The 19,841-nt window shown below is 41.8% G+C and overlaps 1 protein-coding gene across 1 annotated transcript; it reads right to left on the reverse strand.

Moving 5' to 3' along the window:
* Window positions 1-17,172: 17,172 nt before the first annotated feature.
* LOC125343487 (nudC domain-containing protein 2-like) lies at window positions 17,173-17,952 on the reverse strand. The gene is made up of 2 exons (XM_048335954.1): window positions 17,442-17,952; window positions 17,173-17,379 (listed from the first exon to the last, which is right to left on the reverse strand). Exon 1 carries the CDS (start codon window positions 17,950-17,952, stop codon window positions 17,479-17,481), a length of 474 nt encoding a protein of 157 aa, XP_048191911.1. The 3' UTR covers window positions 17,173-17,379; window positions 17,442-17,478.
* Between the last annotated feature and the right edge of the window lie 1,889 nt (window positions 17,953-19,841).

Raw genomic sequence — 19,841 nt, forward strand, 5'->3', positions numbered from 1 at the left:
AAAAACACATTGTTGAATAACCAGTGGGTCACTGAAGAGATCCGAAAATAAATTCATGATATTTAGCAAAAGTAAACACACAACCCGGTCCTCAGGGACACAGCAAAGGCAGTACTCAGAATAAAATTTATAGCTCTGAATGCCTATACCAACAAATTGGATAAATCTCAAACCAACAATGTAATGATGCATCTGAAGCTCTTTGAAAATGAACTAAAAGCCAAACCCCAATCCAGTAGACAGAAACAAATAATTAAAATCAAATCAGAATTAAATGAATTAGAAGTAAAAAAAAAACAGAGCATGGATCAACAAAAGAGATTTGATTCCTTGAAAAAATTAATAACATTGACCGACCCTTAGCATAGCTGACCAAAATTAGAAGAGAACACACCCAAATAAATATAATTAGTGTAAGAATGGGAATATCAGTATAGAAATAAGCAAGATTCAGAACCTTATAAGGGAATACTTTGCAAACATTTATGCTAATACTTTCAAGAATATGGAAGGAATGGAAGAATTTATAACAAATATTAATATACCCAAACTAAACTAAGAAGATTTAAACCAACTAAATAGACCCATAACAAGTAATAAAATAGAAATGCCAATAAAAGACTTCCCATTCAAGTAAAGCACAGGACCAGATGCATTTTCAGCTGAATTCTATAAGGCCTATAAAGGAAAATTCATTTCTATACTCCTCAAACTCTTCAATGAAATTGAAAGTGAATGATCACTACCAAACTCATTTTATGAAGCCAGCATAATCCTTATCCCAAAACCAGACAGGGCCTCATCAAAGAACAAGAACTATAGACCCATTTCTTCAATGAACATGAATGAAGAACTTCTAAATAAAATTCTGGCCAACTGACTTCAACAATGAACCAAAAAACTCATACCCTATGATCAAACAGGATTCATTCCAGGGATGCAAAGCTGGTTCAATATATGCGAGTCACTCAAGGTAATTTAACACATCAATAGGACCATGGACAAGAATCACATGATCATCTCAAAAATGCATAAAAAACATTTTACAAGATACAACACCCTTTCATGATGGAGGATCTGGAGCAGCTACAAATTCATGGCACACTCCTCAATATAATAAAGGCTGTACGTGGAAAACCTACAGCCAGCATTCTACTTAATGGTGAGAAGCTAAAACTATTTCCTCTAAAATCAGGAACAACAGAAAGATATCTGCTCTCTCCACTCCTCTTCAAAATAGTATTGTAATCCCTAGTCAGAGCAATAAGGCAAGAAACAAAAATAAAGGGAATTCACAGAGGGAAAGAAGTTAAACTCTCCCTTTTTGTAGATGACATGATCCTATATTTAAAGAACCTCATAGACTCCTCCTCCAAAACTTTGGCAAGGTAGCAGGGTATAAAATTAACCCACAAAAATTAATGGCTTTTCTGTATACCAACAATGAGAAGAACGAGGCTGAAATCAGGAAAGCAACTCTTTTAGTAATTGCCTCAAAATTAAACCCACTAGAAATTAACCAAAGATGTGAAGGACCTCTGTGACGAAAACTTTAAAAAACATGAAAAGGGAAATTAAAGCAGATTTAAGAAAGTAGAAAAACTTCCCATATTCATGGATTAGAAGGATTAACATCATGAGAATGGTAATACTGCCAAAAGCTATCTATAACTTCAATGCAATACTCATCAAAATCCTGACAATATATTTCAAGATATAGAAGAAGCAATACAAAATATCATATGGAATAATGAAGACCCCAAATAACCAAAACAATCCTCAGCAGGAAGAACTGTGCTGGAGGAATATCAATACCGAACTTCAAACTCAATTTCAAAGCTGTAGTTATAAAACATATTCTGTACATGAACAATCCTGAGGACTAATGGAATAAAATTGAAGATCCAGAAATGAACCTATAGACCTATGGCCACCTAATCTTTGATAAGGGAGTTAAAAAACACAGGGTGGAAGAAAAATAGCCTCTTCAATAAATGGTGCTGGTAGAACTGGCTATACACATGTAAAAACTGAAGTTAGATCCTTACATATCATCCTGCAAATGGATCAAAGACCTCAAAGTAAGAGCAAATATGCTCAAAATATTACAGGAAGAGATAGAGGTAACACCAGGGCTCCTGAACAGGTTGATACTTTCTAAATAAAGATCCAGAAATACAACAAATCAAAGAAAGGCTGGATAAATAGGATTGCATCAAGCTGCAGAGTTTCTGCATGGCAAAGGACATAGCTAGCAGGACAAATAGAAAGCACGCAAAATTGGGAGAAGATTTTTACTTTCTATACAACAGAAAAGCTTCATATCTAAAATATAATTAGTGCTGAAAATTTAAACCTCCAAAAATAAATCCTCAAAGAAACAACAACCCCATTAAAAAGTGCACTAAAGACTTAAAGAGAGACTTCCCCAAAGAATAAATAAGAATGACCAATAGAGCCTGCCACATATGCCTTGGATTTAGCAGCAGGCCAGCAGTTCAGCTGAACAAAGTTCTCTTTTCTGCCTGGAAAAAAAACCAAAGAATGACCAATAGACACATGAGGAAATGTTCAAAATTTCTGGCCATAAAAGAAATGCAAATCAAAACAACATTGAAAGTCTACCACACCTGAGTTAGAATGGCCATTATCAAGAAAACTAATAATAACTGATGCTGGCAAGGATGTATCCAAAAGGGAACGCTACTACACTGTTGGTGGGAATTTAAACTTGTTCAACCACTCTGGAAAGCAGTGTGGATGTTCCTCAAAAGACTAAACATACATAGAGCTCCCCTAAGACTCAGCAGTCCCACTCCTGGGCATTTACCTGAATGATCACAAACATGGCCACACCAAAGATACCATCACAGCCTTGTTCATTGCAGCAGTATTTCCCATAGCTAAGATATAAAATCAACCCCGATACCCTTCACTAAAGGAGTGGATCAAGAAACTGTCGTATATATACAGAGTGGAATTCTATGCTTCTTTTAGAAAGAATGACACTGACCCATTTGTAAGGAAATAGGAAGACTTCGAAAACATTTTATTAAGTGAAGTAAGCTAGACCCAAAGAACATAGGCTCCATGATTTCCCTCATTTTTAAGAACTAGAATATGACTAGGATATTCTTAGCAGAGTATCACAGTGGCTCAATAGTGGTGTGGATATAACTATAAAATTGAGGCTTATTGTAATGAACTCCAAGAAATGAAAGCAAGAGGTGTTTTTATTGTACTGTTTGCAGTTATATCTTTTGTTCTTCACCCCCCCCCTTTCTTGGTTTATTCCCTGTTGTCACTGTTTTTTATTTCTGTACCCTCTGTCTTATATACGTTTATATGATTTGAGGAAGGGAAGGTGAATCACAGAAACAGTAGAACAAAGGATGAACCAATGCAGCAGTGATACTTGCACTAGACACTATATTAGAAATGAACTTTACAACTTGAATGGAAAAGAGCAGGGCACCAGAAGTGGGAGAAAAGGACAGAGGGGGTTACCCTGTTTAAAAAAAAATGCACTCATTACCTTATTTATGTAACTGTAACCCCTTTGTACATCACCTTTACAAATTTAAAAATTTGAAATTAAAAATAATTCTAGATGATAGATTTTGAGTGTTTGAATCACAAAGAAATAATAAATGTTTCAGGAACTAGTCATTTTTGCTCTGGTTTGAACATTAACATATGTATATAGGTTAAAAAAAGTTTTAAAAAGTACAACCCAATTCTTGGCCTATTGAGTCACATTGTCAAAACAATCATTTTCAAAATAATCATATTAAATGAGGTAAGCCAGGCTCAGAGAGACAAAGAGCACATATTTTGTCTTGTATATGGAAGTTTGATCTAAATCATAAACACATACAGGATATATATATATATATATATATATATATATATATATATATGTATATATTATTAACTGAAGTATGGTATACTCAAGGGAAGATACCTATAGTGTGATTCCTCTGAACAACTAAATAAAAACCAGAAAGCTAAAACATGTCTTGTGAGAGGAACATAAGCTAAACAGGAGGGGACAGACAAATGGAGAGAGAAAGAGAGGGAAAATAGTTATAATATTCATTATATAGAGGCGAACATGAAACTAGATAATGTGAAGGAATGGGTGGGCTTGGAGGAATGGGGGAGAACAATGGAAAGGGTGACATGGATCATAATCTGATACACCGAATTGAAACCTCTTGTATAAATACATACGAGTAGTAAGAATTAGTCATTGTTTTTATTTAATGTAAAATTTTTATTTATATGAATATTGATAAAACATGATAAATATATGATATGTTTAAGATACATACACACATGTGCATATATAATTGAATCAGGAGATAATTACTGCATCAGTGGACATATTTAAAAACAAATGCATCAGTCAAGACAGTGTCTTATCTATTAGTTTATGGGAGCATATTTTCTAAATACCATTTCCTAAGTATATAGATATGTTGTTTACTTCATACCTATCAACATTTGGTATTTTAAAAATTAAATCCAATTTAATTATAAGTTATTATATTTTGTATAATTGACATAAAATAAGATACATATAAAATGTATAATTTCATAAACTTACCAGTTTCAAGGATGTATATAGATAAAAATATAAATATGGGATATCACTACTATATGTGGGGATGCTGGATGCATATATAGAGCTGCCGGGCAGTTCCTGATTGAGCCTCCCCTCCTCCCGCCTGGGGCCCTATGGCCCGAAGCCAATCCTACGCCTTCCGGGTCTGGAACAGGAAGGAGTAGTTCTGGCTTGACCCTTCTCCCGTCTCAATCTCGAGTCCAAGTAGATGCCTTCAAGATGGCACAACCGAAGCCCAGGGGCGGTCCTATTGGGGCATGACGTCAGTCTGTGGGAGGAGTCCCAGGATGCCACTCTTGCCGAGACAGCATGGCTCAGCCAATTAGCCAAGTCCTTCCCTTCCCACCTTCCGGCCTCCATCACCATAATAAATCCTTCCCCGCCCCCCCCCCCCCCCCCCCCGCCTCCTGGGCAGAGAGTTCAGTTCAAACTCCAAGCTGCCTCCCCGGAGTCCTTTTCTTTTCTGCGCCTATCTCCGACATGTGAGAAGGGGCAGGGAGGGAGGCTTCGGTAACTGACTCTCCTTGGCTAAACGTGGTCCATGAGAGCACACCTTTGACATCTGCTGGCGGAAGACAAGGTTGAGTGCTTTTTTGGGGTTCAGGCATTTTCCACGGGAGATAGGGAAAAAGGGATCCTTGAGGTCCCAACATCTGGCGCCCAAATGCGGGGCACAGGCGAGAACGCACCGAAGGGAATTTCGGGGTTAATTGACCCCACAGATCGCGTTTAGTGATTGTGTTTAAGAGGAGAGGAACCCACTAAGATGGGCCAAGCACATAGCCAATGGAGTGAACCAATGGTTAAGATATTACGGTTCATGCTCAAAAATACCGGACAGATGATCTCAGATTCTAACACCAAGAAGATTTGGGAAAAGTTGACACAGGCCATCCTGGGATTGCATAAAGCTAACCCGCTTTCCTGGGAAACCTGGGACCAGCTGGGGAAGGACCAGGACGGCAAGGAAGAGGAGATAGTAGATGATCTACCTCTTGTGATCTTCCCAATCATTGCCTCTCTCAAAGCTTGCTTTTCTACAGGAGAAAGTCCATTGGGTCTGGCTGGAGCTGCAAAGGAGAGCCCAGGGGGAGGAGGAGGCGACCCCCCACCAGACCTGCAGGAGGATGGCCAGATGCCCCATCCAGACGGACCTGCAGATGGGCAGTGGGCCAATCTCGATCATGGGCCTAGCTTCCAGAATCCCAAACTAGATGCCTGCTTCCGAGACACACGGCCAGGGAGGGGGGTAGTTGGCAGCCTCTGCTGTCGCTCCCCCCCTCCCCCACCAGACACTCTGCCCTGGACCAACAATGGCCCACCCTGCTTTCGCCACGATCACTGCCATTGTTGCCATTTCCGCCTCAGCTCGAACAGCCACGGCTGGACTTGCTACCAGGTATAGAGGAGATGGTAGACTTTGATGTAGCAAGTATCACGGCTGGGTGGGAACCTGGGGAAGTCAAGGAGTTTCGAGATCTTAGGAAAACAGTCACTGAGAGGGGACCAAAGTCCTCTTGGGCTCACGCCCTACTCCGTGGCCTGAACAACCGGTTTTCCGACACACAAACGTGGAGACGCGTAGGTCAGACCGTGCTTGTTAAGAAAGATTTAAAAAAATGGTGAGCATCCTTTAGGGATGCATGCTCTGCTCAGTCTGAGAAATTTCGAGCAAACAATCCCCCAATCCCCATCACCTTTGAAATGTTGTATGGGCCCACCAATCCACATGTTACTGACTTTCAACAGGCCCCTCTTCCCGCATCCTGTCAGAAGCAGGTGTGGGTCCTGGGGATGTGGGCATGGAGATCCTTAGGGAAGGGCCTCCAGAGACCCCAACATTAGAAGTTACTCAAGGGGCGACAGAGGACCTCACCTCCTTTATCAAGAGGGTGGAGGAAAGTATTCAGGCGAAGGCTCCTTGGTCCCAGATGGATGAACTTGTCAGGTCCCTGGTGTGGGACGGAATAACCCCAGACCACAAACTAGCTTGTGCAGGAATGAAAGACAAGCCTCTAGAAAGATGGATATTTGCCTGTCGGGATCTCAATACTCGGACCCACTGGACACAGTCGCTAACTGCCTCGCTTGGTGAGGAGCCCACTCCTGCAACAGCCAAGGAGGCAAGCAGAGGGCAATGTTATAGGTGTGGTGGCCCTGGCCATTTCATGAGAGAATGTCCTTCAGGCTCTGTAAGACCTAGTGCCTCATCAGGATGAAACTCCGGTCAAACAAAGGTACCGCCTAAGACACCTTGCCCCCAGTGCAAGAAAGGATATCATTGGCAGAGCGAGTGCAAGTCCAAGTTTGAAGCTTGGGGGAAGCCTTTAAACTAGTAGTGGGGCACCCTCCAGCCCCGTCACCCAAAGGAGGCGACCAGTCTAGAGACCAGCTCTGTGACCAACCCGGCGACCAGCCTAATGACCAACCTGGGGTCCACTGGGTAGTCCCGATAGTCTCAAAAGCCAGGCCAAGCATGGAGGTTACTATAGCTGGGAAAAAGTTCTGATGCTTACTCGATACCGGAGCTGATCGGACTGTATTAAGGAAGGAGGAAATTCCTCCGTGGTGGGATTTGATTGCCAGGCCACAGACGACAGGAGTAGGGGGCGAAGTTGACAGTGAAGTAACTAGGAACTGGTTTGCCTGGAATGATCCAGATGGTAATAAGGGAGAAGTGTGTTCCCTGATAATGGCAGGCTTACCAGAAAATCTGCTGGGACGGGACATCTTAGCGAAGACTAAGGCTGTGGTCTCTTCAGGCCATGACCTGTCAGGTGGCCCTAATGACCATCAGGGAGTGCCTCCTCCTGAGACCTCAAGTCAAGAGGCTCCTGCTTCTTCTACAGGGCCTCACCCCCAATCCTAAAGGCCACTGTTCCTACTGTCCCTGCCATTCAATGGCTTTCGGGACTCCCAGTGTGGATGGGACCGTGGCCGCTCCCTCAAACAAATTAGAGAAATTAAAGGAAATAGTGTCAGAACAACTGTCCCTAGGACATATTAGACCAAGGCTGAGGCCTTGGAACAGCCCGATATTTGTTATACAAAAGGCCTCAGGGAAATGGAGGATAGTACAGGACCTAAGGAAGATTAATGAGTGGATAGTCCCCATAGGCACCCCCTTAAGGGGGCTGCCATGGAGTCCCTCCATTCCTCGGGATAGACATTTGATTGTAATTGACATCAAGGACTGTTTCTTTTCCATCCTCCTTGACCCCCAAGACTGTGAAAAGTTTGCCTTTTCTGTGCCCTCAGTTAACAAACAGGGGCCAAAGCAAAGGTATGAGTGGGTGGTTCTGCCCCAGGACATGGCTAATAGTCCAGCCTTTTGTCAGCATTATGTGTCACAAGTCCTTCAACCTCTTCGGGACCAACCAGATATTATTCTATACGTTTATATGGATGACATCATTATTGGGGCAGCCGACGCCCGAGTATTGAATTTGGCCTATAGGGAATTACAAACACTCCTGCAAGGAGGAGGACTGCATATAGCTAGGGACAAGGTTCAGAAAGTATACCCCTTTAAGATCTTGGGGGCAGAACTTAAACTAGACCCTGTGTGCCCCCTTAAACCCCAGTTATCCCTCAAGTCATCTTATACTCCAGTAGAGATGCAAACGCTGTTAGGCGAGATTAATTGGCTAAGGCCTTGGCTTCACCTGCCTGCAGAGGAGCTGCTTCCACTCCATGACTCCTTACAGGGCAAAGCACCCACTGATGTTATTACAATAACTCCATCACTCCAAGCAATAATCCAGAAAATCCAAAGGGCCCTAGGTGTGGCACAGTTAGCTCGCTATAAGCCTGAGTGTCCACTCTGTCTTTGGGTCCTCCCTGGATCTGAGCTTTTCTCAGCCGCTATTACCCAGTCCAGGGAACCTCTTCAGTGGGTGCACGCATCGGTGGGAGGAGCTCCCAGAGTTTATTCCCAGCTGGACCAGCTAGCTGATTTAATAATTAATGGCAGGGATACTGCCCTGAGTCATTATGGGCAAGATCCTGATGTGATAACCATCCCTTACAGGCTGGTAGATATTGAATGGGTCAAAAGGAACCATAACCGGGTGTCTAGTGCCTTAGAGGGTTTTATGGGGAAGTTATATTGCCATTATGGAACTTCCAGATGGGTGACCTCATTCTCCAAGCTACAATGGACCCTTCCTGTGATTTTTTTCTACCAGGCCTCTTGTCATGGCTGCAAATATTTTTACAGATGGGGGAGGGGCGGGGTCTGCCGTGGTGGTGGGCCCTGCCTCCTCCCCTGCCTGTGGGAAAGGAAACACCCATTATTTTGAAGCAGTTACCGGGTCTGCACAGTTCAAGGAGCTATACACAGTCACCCTGGCACTGACCCCTGTCAAGCAGCCAATGAATTTGTTTTCTGACAGTTTGTATGTGGTTAATTTGTTACCAAACCTAGTATCTTCATATATTAAGTTAGATGAGAACCCAATCACCCCTCTAATGATCCAAGTCAGGTCTCTGTTAAAAGAGTGGGCTGAGCATATATTCCTACAGCACCTTCGCGGACACCAAGGACTGCCTGGGAACCTGGCACAAGGTAATCAAGCAGCCGATCATCTGGCCTCTAATGGGATTATTACAGCTATGGCTGTCTTACAGCCTCAAAACCTTCAAATGGCCCAACGACTCCACGAGCATACACATTTAAACTGGAGTGGGTTACATCAGAGATTTCCTTCAGTTCCTATAAAGGATTTAAAAAAGTTGATTAGTACTTGCAAGGCATGCATGCCTTTTCTGCAAGTCCCTCCTTTGCAGTCTCCTGGAGTCAACCCAGAGGATTAAAGCCTAATATTATCTGTCAGACTGATGTAACCCACTACGCTCCTTTTGGAAGGTTAAAATATATATTTATGTCCATAGATACCCATTCTCGGGCTGGCTGGGCCTTGGCACACGCGGGGGAAGACCCCGGCATGCTGAGAGCTACTTCTTACAATGTTTTGCCATCCTAGGGCTTCCCCTACAAGTAAAGACAGATAATGGACCTTGTTTTACCAGCAAGCCATTACAGGTTGTTTTCCAAATGTGAAATATTAAACATACTACTGGAATACCATACAACCCACATGGTCAAGCCATAATTGAGAGGCATAATAAGACCCTGAAGGATCAATTATTAAAAGAAAAAGAGGGGGAAAGCCCCCATGACCAGCTGAGGACAGCGATGTTTACATTAAATATTTTAAATTTTTCCAAGGACCAACCTCTGTCGGCTTCCCAGAGACATTGGTCAAGCCAAACATCTTACGTAAAGGTAGAAGTCTGTTGGAAGGACCCCCTCACATGAGCATGGCGAGGCCCAGACCCACTTATCAGTGCGGGACGGGGCTTCACATGTGTCTTCCCAATTGGGGAACCAAATCCAGTTTGGATACCAGCTAGAGACTTAAAATATTGTTCATCTGAATGATCACCCAAGGGCACCTGTCCTTGAGGGATGTCTCTCCTTACTCTCTCTAGGAAAAACAGATACCCTGGTGGATCCTCGATGGGGAGTCAGAAAGCCTGCCTGTGTACATTAGCGGTGGAGCAGTGCCAGCTCTGCTTGCTTCCTGGGCATCGCCTCGCGTCCCGTGGTGCAATGTTTTGCTGCGGCACCGTCTGCAGCATTACACAAGGACTAAAGTAGAATTTTTCACACTGTTGTTCCTTCCTTTGCTCCTCCCCTTGCAGCTTACCTTAGGGGCCCCATTGGGGGTAAATAGGAGCTAAAGAGTTTTGACATCTTAATGTTTTATGATAAATGTTTACAATAAGCAAGGAAATTGGCACCTTGCTCCAAATGTTTACATTAAAAATGTTTAATAACCAGTGCTTTAAGCTACCAGCGCCTTGGCTGCTGTGGGCCAATGAAAGTCTCCAGAGCCAAAGTTTGGACTTGCTCCTACCTCACTATTGGAGAGAGGGAATGTTGTCTGTGTCATCTTGGTTGGCACCAGATCACATCAGGACTTCTCTATCTCTTATGGACTGAGCCAGAGTAGAGACCCTTCATTGCATTGTGCCTGTGTTATAATTGCTCTTGTGCTACAACTGTGCATGTTTTCATCTGCTCTATGTTACAATTGTTCATGTTATAAGTGTCTTAGGTTCACATTTGCACCCTGCTTACCTCTGTTAGTCAAAACAGGTGTCCGTTTGTGGCAACGGACTAGGGCTGTTCGGGTCAACAGTGGCTTTTGTTTTTGACCAACTGGGAACCCCACAAGGTTAGTCATAATGCCCATTAGTACCTGCTACTGGCCGGGGCCCACAGGCATGGAGCAGAAACATCAGCACTTTCTCTCCAATGCCAATCCCACTCTCCCCAAATTCTCTCATCGGGCTGGCTTCCGGCAGATAGGTTAGCCTGAAGTGCCAGTGCGTTCTTTTGCCAATGACGGGTAAGATCTCCCATGGAGGAGGCAACCTAAGACAGGCACACCCTCGAGTAAGGCGCCTCCTGCTGTTTAAAAAATAAAAGCGAGGGAGATGTGGGGATGCTGGCTGCATACGTAGAGGGGCTGTCCCCGATTGACCCTCCCCTCCTCCCGTCCTGGGGTCGTATGGCCAGAAGACTCCTATGCCTTCCGGGTCTGGAACCAGAAGGAGTAGTTCTGGCTCGGCCCGCCTCCCGTCTCGATCTCGGGTCCACATGGATGCCTTCAAGATGGCGCCACCGGAGCCCAAGGGTGGTCCTATTGGGGCATGATGTCAGCCTGTGGGGGGAGTCCCAGGACTCTTGCCGAGACAGCCTGGCTCAGCCAATTAGCCAAGTCCTTCCATTCCCGCCTTCCCGCCTCTGTCACCCCAAGCTGCCTCCCCAGAGTCCTTTTCTTTTCTGTGCCGATCTCCAACACGTGAGAAGGGGCAGGGAGGGAGGCTTTGGTAACTCACTCTCCTTGGCTGAACACGGTCCATGAGAGCATGCCTTTGCCTTCTGCTGGCGGAAGACAAGGTTGAGTGCTCTTTCATAGTTTTGGGGTTCAGGCATTTTCCACAGGAGATAGGGGAACAGGGATCTTTGAGGTCCCAACTACTATATATACCCTTGATATCATTATTATCAAGATCATAAACAAATTTTTAATACTTCAAAATTTTTGCATACCATGTGGCTCCTCTGCCCTTCGCATCCCTGCATCTCTATCTCCAGACAGACACCAATCAATTGTAGATTAATTAGTATAATTTTCCTCAAAAAGGACACAATGAAGATACACAGTATGTAATTTTTTGTCAGGCTTCTTTCACTCATTGCAATTACTTTAACATATTTTTATGCATAAAAATAAAATAGTCCATTTGAATTTCTAAATATTTTATTCAAATAATTTGGTGAGCTGTTTTCTACATTTGTCCTCTTCAACTATTGTTTCCCTTTTGTGGGGGAGGCATTCCTGGGGCTTGAATTCAGGACCTGGGCTTTGTCCCTTAGCTTCTTTTGCTCAAGGCTAGCACTCTGCCACGTGAGCAGCCACAGAGTCACTTAGAGCTTTTTTGTTTATGTGGTACTGAGGAGCTACACCTAGGGCTTCATGTGTGCTAGGCCAAGCACTCTACCACTGAGCCACATTCCCAGACTGTTTTCCTTTTTCAAATTTAAAATTAAATTCTCTTTTCTCTTCTCTCTTCCTCCCTCCTTCCCTTCTTGACACCCCCCATTCTTCTCTCTCTTTTTCTTCCCCCCTCCTTCCAGGGTTTCACTTCATTATCTAAAATTGCCAGTAATTTTTCTGATTCGGTCTCCCAACTGTTGGTATTACAGAAGTATATTACCATTCTTAGCCTAAGTTTGCAATATTAAGTGATAATTTCATATTACACATTTTTGTGGATCTGATTTAAAGGAGTTGTTTCTTCTGCCCTTCACTCAAGGTACTTTTTCGTCAATATAAATTGCATATTAATAACACACTATGATTATATATTGTATACAGTGATATTTATAAAAATGCATATAGATATGTTTATTATATATTAAAATAAAATGTACATATATCTACATATATTTGCATCTACATGTTGTACTTTTAACTCTAAACATAATATCTCATTCTTTGAAACTTTTGTAAAGTTCTTGACATCTATTTTGAATTTCCTTTGCTCCATAGAGTACTGGCATTTCTCCTGTCAGGTTTTAGGGATTCTGTGAGTTTCCCATTTTTAATTTGTTTCAAATCACTATCATTAGTTAAATTAAAAAGAATTTTCTTTTTAGTCAACCAACAACATTTTTTTAAATTAATTTTATTGTGAAGGTGCTGTACAGAGTGGTTACAGTTATATATGTAAGATAGTGAGTATATTTCTTGTCAAACTTGTTACCCCTTCCCTCATTTTTCTCCTTCTTTTCCTCCCCAAAACTCCTCACAAAGTTGTGCAGTTCATTTACAATATATTGTCTTTTGAGTATTGGTGTTGTATTGTCAACCAAGAACTTTTAACAATTTTCAACAACTGTATTCATCTAGTTTGGAAAACCATCTCCAATATAAGTGTCTTGGGTTTGACTTGTTATTGTAACAATTTGCCTAATGACTCATTTTTAAATTTAATTTTTTTGGAAAGGTTATGTACAGAGGGGTTACAGTTGCATAAGTAAGCTAGTGAGTACATGTCTCAATGAGCAGTGTTACTCTTACAGTAGGTATGCAGTTATGTGCTCCACACCTCAGGGAGGAGGCTTCTTTGTCACTTGGTGAATCTGATGTTTAACATTGACATTATTACATAACCTGTAAATATAGACTGTGAGACTTATACACACATTAATATTTTACCAATGATAGTGGCATTTACAAAGTTATCATTGGCTTTTTTAGTGATTTTCAAGGTAATAGTCTATTGTATTCAACTTTTCCTACTTATCTCTTTTAAGCTGTACACTTTAAATCTTAGTTATTCCCTGAAAAAGTTGAATAAATATATGCATACAGTTGCTTTATCTAATAATCCATTGCATTATTTTATTTGTTTTATTTTTGTACTGGTTCTAGGGCTTGAATTTAGGCCCTGAGTGCTGTATCTGGGCATTTTCTACTAAAGGCTAGCAGTCTACCACTTGAGCCACAGCTCCATTTTTGGCTTGTTGGTAGTTTATTGAGGATACAAGTCACATGGACTTTCTTGCCCAGGCTGTCTTTCAATCATGATCCTCAGATCTCAGCCTCCTGAGTAGTTAAAACTACAGGCATGAGCCACCGGCACTTGACCCATTGCATTAATTCAAAATAAATATCTTCAGTAATTCATCCTTTTGTGTTACCTGAAGTCCTGAGCAATTGCTTGCCTTAAGTATCTCAGAAGAGAGAACCACTAGATCTAGCAAATGTGCTCCTCTTCAGCCCTTGGTTTTTCATGTCCTAAGGATTAATATCAAGTGGGACAAAAATGTGCTCCAAAATGATCATTGCTCACCTCCCTATGAAGACATTGCCACGTACTGCCCAGCCGGGTCACCTCTCCTAAAATACTGATTTTGCAGGGAAATGGATGGACCTAGACTAAGAACGATTTTAAAAGAAGTAGCTCAAGCTCAGAGAGCAAAAGGATACATTTTTTCTTTTATGTGTAAAAGTCAAATTTAAAATTTCAGCCTATATGAAGACCTATAAAGGACTGTATGCATATATTCACATTCAAGCTGACTGCGGTGGACTCAGGAGTGATTTCCATGATGTAACTCTTCTTGGACTAAGTGCCAGTTTAACACAATGAATGTCAGGAAGCTGACAGGGGTGTGGCTTAAAGACAGGGAGGTTGAGGAATGGAGAAAGGAGTGCTGAATACCCTCATCACAATGTACATATGTGAAAATGGAACCTGACAACTTGAGGGAATGGGTGTTTATGGGAGAGATGGGGGGCAATGGAAGGGATGACAGCAACCAAGCCACTCCCAAACCTTTGTCCTTTAGAGTGAGAGAGGACTGTAGTCATAGAGTCCTAAATACAGCATTGATGTTGTCCACGTCAGTAGAGAGTCTGGCATCTATCTCTGAAGATAACACTATTTCAATATTGTAAAGCCATAAAGCGTTTTTGACCACTACTCTCCTAGCAGATTGTTATTAATAATAACAAAAACTGTCCATGAAAAGTCTGTGGATTCCTCTAAATCAAGAGGGAGTAAATGAATTCATGGAGAGTTGGTTTCTGATGTATTGTGCAATTCTCCTTATTTGTTAAAATAGGAGTTAAGAATTGCTCATTTCCTCCAAAAGCATCATTTGCAAAAACATTTGGTGTAAACCAACTGAACAACTCATGGGGGGAGAGGGAAAGGGGGAGAGGGAGGGGGGAATGAGGGAGGAGGTAACAAATAGTACAAAAAATGTACCTACAGCCTTATGTATGAAACTGTAACCTCTCTGTACATCACTTTAACAATAAATAAGTAATTATTTTTTAAAAAAAGAATTGCTCATGTATTTCCATTCCTGCCATGCCCTATTGAGGCAGTAAAAGCTAGTGTAAAGACTTTGAGTCCCATGGCTAGAGTCAGAGCAGTGCAGTCAGTGTTAGTGTCTGGAGATGCATTCTGCAAAGCTACTACAGCTTCCATTGCACAGCCCACTTTGTCCTGGGGCCGGGACAGGAGCAATGGCTCTCACTGCATCTGTCTGTTGTGTGCTCGGCTCTTACATAGACTGTAGATTTGTCATGAACTATCTCTTCTTAAAAAAAATATTTAAGTAGGGGCTGGGAATATGGCCTAGTGGCAAGAGTGCTTGCCTTGTATATACATGAGGCCCTGGGTTGGATTCCTCAGCTCCACATATACAGAAAATGGCCAGAAGTGGCGCTGTGGCTCAAGTGGCAGAGTGCTAACCTTGAGCAAAAAAGAAGCCAGGGACAGTGCTCAGGCCCTGAGTTTACAGCCTAGGACTAGCAAAAAAAAAAAAAAAATTTAAGTAGATGTACAAACGTATTGTCATTTAACCAAGCAGTTTATGAATACAAGATCTTGATCAATGTCACCCCTTTCAACATTCCCATCCATCCCTTTCCTAATCAGCTCTTCCCTCCTCCTCTTATTTTGGGGGGATATACGTTGGCATCTTGCCTGCATTTTCCCCCTCTTCTTCTCTTCATTTGTCTACTCCTTTGTGCTGGACTCTGCCCCACCCTTTTCAAGTACCTGCTTCCTCATGTTTAATTTTGTTGAATTTGACTGTATTTGACTGAATTTGTTGTAAGGAATTACATTATTTGTATTCTCCCTGAATCTACCACATTTCAGTTAACTCTTTACCTGTAGAACTTGGCTATCTTGTTTGTATTCACACGTAATTTTCTCTTATCAGTCTGAAGTTGTCTGTGTCCATTACTTCTGTCTTTGCTCTTGTATTATCTCAGGACTGTCTTTCCTTGGGTTCCACTGTACCAATCTCACACCGTGACCTATTTACCATTCTAGAACTGAGATGCATCTAAGACATAAATACGTGGAGTGTTTTGCTATTGATTTCTCAGAAAAGATAAATACACAGCATCTATGATCTCCTGCAACCTGACCAGTGTTTCTTCCTCCTTGCTGGTCTCCACAATCTATGCTTCAGATGTTGAGAACAAGCTGCCTCTGTTTCTCAGATGTTCCCAGACTCTCAAGAAAAAGACTCTTGCCAGAGTAGCTCCACACCATCCCTCATTTACTAGGTCTCGTGAAATGTTGCCTTCTGCGGGGAATTTCCTCTCTTGCTCTAGGTTGCCTTAGTGCCTGTTTTGTGTGTGCTCAGTTGTGCATCTACCTACACTGAAGCTGTCTTTCATATTCTCATGGCCACTGCTGATCTGAAGTAGGGTTGGATTTAGGAAAGGCAGATTTCCCACTAGACATGATGAACTCACATCCCTGACTAGCCATGTCATCTTAGGAAAAATACATTTTCAGTCTCTGCTTCACATCTCTCATCCATACAGCAAAGAAATAATGATGGGCAGCTTCACAGGTGAGGTGGTAATAAAAGATAAAATGCCTGGAAAGTTTTCAAATGGAGAAAAGTCATCTGAAGCATTATTGTTGTTGTTATTGTTGATATCAAGAGGACTCTTGAGTGAATTGTATGTGAGAAGATACCAAATCTATATGGAACTAACATGTGACAGGGCAGTGCCGAGGTGGCAGAAAATGGATCAATTTATTCAGTTACTTTTTACAGGAAGGTTATGTAGTATATGCTAGTCATATTTTCATTTGCATATGAAGAGGTGAGACCTTCAGGGAGAGGGCAAAGATCACTCCAGGTCAGATAAAGAATCTATGGGTGGAGACAAAATGGATTCTAAGCAATATAATTCCAGAGTTTTCACTCATGTGACTTGTATCCCTCCCCACAACATGGTGTTCTTCAGTGTGTATTAATTTAAAGGATGGCTTTTTTTTCCTACTTAGAAAAGTTTATTGAACATTATTCTTAGATCACACTTAAGAAAAACTTAATTTTCCCTGAAGGCACCCTTCATTTCATATGATTGGTATTTTTTGTAGTAAAAATACAATTAAATATTAAATTAGTAAAAGGCAGAATATAAAACATCAGGCTGAGCAAAAACAAAGTCCAAAAAAGTCACCATATATCCACAGAATATTTCCTATGGTACATGTTTTCTATGTAAATCATATCTTAATGCAATTTTTAGAACCATATTTAAATAGTTTTGCAATTTGTTAACTGTAGTTATTGAATTTTTCTTCCATCACATAATCTGCTAATATTAAATTGTTTACACCTGCTATGATCCACACACTGTAACCCAAAATTCTTTTTTCTTTTCTTTTCTTTTTCTTTTTTTCTTTCTTTCTTTTTTTTTTTTTTTTTTTTTGAAGAATTACAGTTACTTCTCAAGGTCTGAGAAATCTGGTCCTCCTTTTGTGTAGTTTCCTGAGATTTCAGCTCCACTGAAGTCAAAGCCAGGGTTTTCTTTCTGGAACCTCTCTAACGTAAGCTTTCTCTGCATTCGGTCTTGCACCCAGGGATCAGCCGCATACTCAGATTCTAGAAGGGAAGTCCAAGAGTTGGCTATGTCTCTCTTTGTCTTTCTAAGAACAATGCGGACCATTTTTCTATCCTCCAAAATCCATGACCCTTCATCAGCAATTGTGGAATCGAAGAGCTTGCCCTTGAGGATGTCGCGGCCGCCCACAGCCAGCGCCAGGTGCCGGCTCTGCAGGCCACACTGCACGTCCTGCGCGCGCGTGCCCGGCGGCACCTGCACCTCAATGAACACCTCCTCCAGCGTCTGGTACCACTGGCCCCAAGGTGTCCCGCACTGCACCACCCCGCTGCGCTCCTCAAACGAGACCAACATGCTTCCCGGCCCGATCCTGCAGCGGCCTCTAAAGGATGGCTTTTTACTGATGCTATGTCGATGTTTTTCTATAAATAATGAAGATCTGGATACCTATTATATGAGGAGTCATAAGGCTATCCCAGTCTTGATTTGGTAAACAAGTAAATTGTCTGAGTTTGGGAAAGTAGAAACCAAAAGATCTTTGGCACCATGCCACTTCAGAGTCTTGGACATAGACTTATGGCTTGGGCATGCTATAGCTAAGAAGATACAGGTTGCACAGTTCCAAGAGAAGGACCATGAGTCCTGGGAAAAGGAACAGAGAAGTAGTGAGGAGAGAGATAAAGGCAGAATGATATATGAAAGCTAGAGCTTGGCAAGAGTTATATGTTGTTTCTAATTCTGCTTCTGCATGTATCTGTTAGTTCATTCAGTTAATAATAGATCCACATTCATTCAATGATCAATGTGCTCTAGTCCAAACTTTCTCCTCTACAAAATTGTCATGGTAGTTCTTACCTTGAAAGGATCTTGAGAAGATTCCCTGAAACATACACAAAGGGACGGTGAGGAATCTCCTATGGAGAGATTTGTTATTCCTTTACCAAAGTCCCCACCCAGTGGTAGACTATAACTTCAGGATTCAGACAGGGGTCAGAAACATTACTATAAAATTCAACAGAGTGGAGAGTGGCATAGGGGAATGTGACTTACCTGAAAGTAAGTCAGTTGGGTCTCTGGAAAGATATGCAAGTCAAAGCAAGGAGACAAGTGCCTGAGAAAGGATTAAAATGAATCTCAGGAATGAGAAGCAGTTCCTACTTGATGCACTGGTCTTTTGGTAGTGTTTGAGGCTCATGTGTGTGGCTGGCTGAGCCCAAGGACTGGTTCTGTTAGAAACAAATTTTCCTCACTCTCCAAAGAAATTTTCTTAAAGTATTATCCTTGACTTCTGCTCCAGCATTATTTCTTGTCATTTAAGTGATTTAATTATGTGAGTGGAAGACAAGGAACCATTGACGTACACTTCTTTGTAGAGTTAGTCTATCTAAGGCTCTGAGTATGTGATGTAGGTTCTCATTGCCTTTCCCAAGACCAAAGGAAGGAAGTGAGCACTGTTAATGTGTCTTAATTGAAGGCTTCTATCTGCTTCAGTGTGCTGTCTGCAAATTTAGGCAAGGGTTTCTCTACTCTAGCACTGCTGATGTCTAGATCAGAAGATTATTTCTGTTCTTTGTGAAGTTTGAGTGAGGAAAGCAACTCTGTGCCCTCCAAGATGCTTAGTAGCATCCATGGCTTCTACCCATTAAATGTCCATAGCATTCTCAAGTATGTAATAGTCAGAAGTGTCTCCCGACATTGCCCATTATCCACTGCTTGCAAATCAGGTGATATTTAACCTCCTCGATAATTACTTCTCTGTTCAGACTGGGAGAGAGAGATGGGAAACTACTTGGGGTCTGCTGAGAAATTATGTCTTCTAATCATCAAAAACAAAGTTAATGTTTTGGCCTCCATCTTTACTCTTTTTTTTGACAATTTACAACTTTCACAGAACAGAGAACAGGGCCTTTTCAAAGAGCTTTAGAGAGTTGTATGTCTTAAGTGTTGTAAGTTTTAGGTGAGTGTTATAGAACTGTTTAATCTGTGAGAAAGCTATTTATTTCAAAGGCCATATTTGTATTATAAAAGGCAAGATCTAGGTTCTGTTGTTGACCTTGTACTTGTGGCTAAACTGTAAAGGTATATTCTATTAGACTTTACATAAAAAGTGTGGGCAAAGGTAGATGCTGCATCCTTAACAGGCTGGTAGCCTCACCTCAGAAGCCAGCTGGCAAGTAAACCTGCAAGCTCTAGCCTCCGCCACATTCTCTGGGAAGGCAGAGCGAAGGTGATTTTATGGCTGG

This window comes from Perognathus longimembris, chromosome 2 (genome assembly GCF_023159225.1).
Source record: "Perognathus longimembris pacificus isolate PPM17 chromosome 2, ASM2315922v1, whole genome shotgun sequence".
NCBI lineage: Eukaryota > Metazoa > Chordata > Mammalia > Rodentia > Heteromyidae > Perognathus > Perognathus longimembris.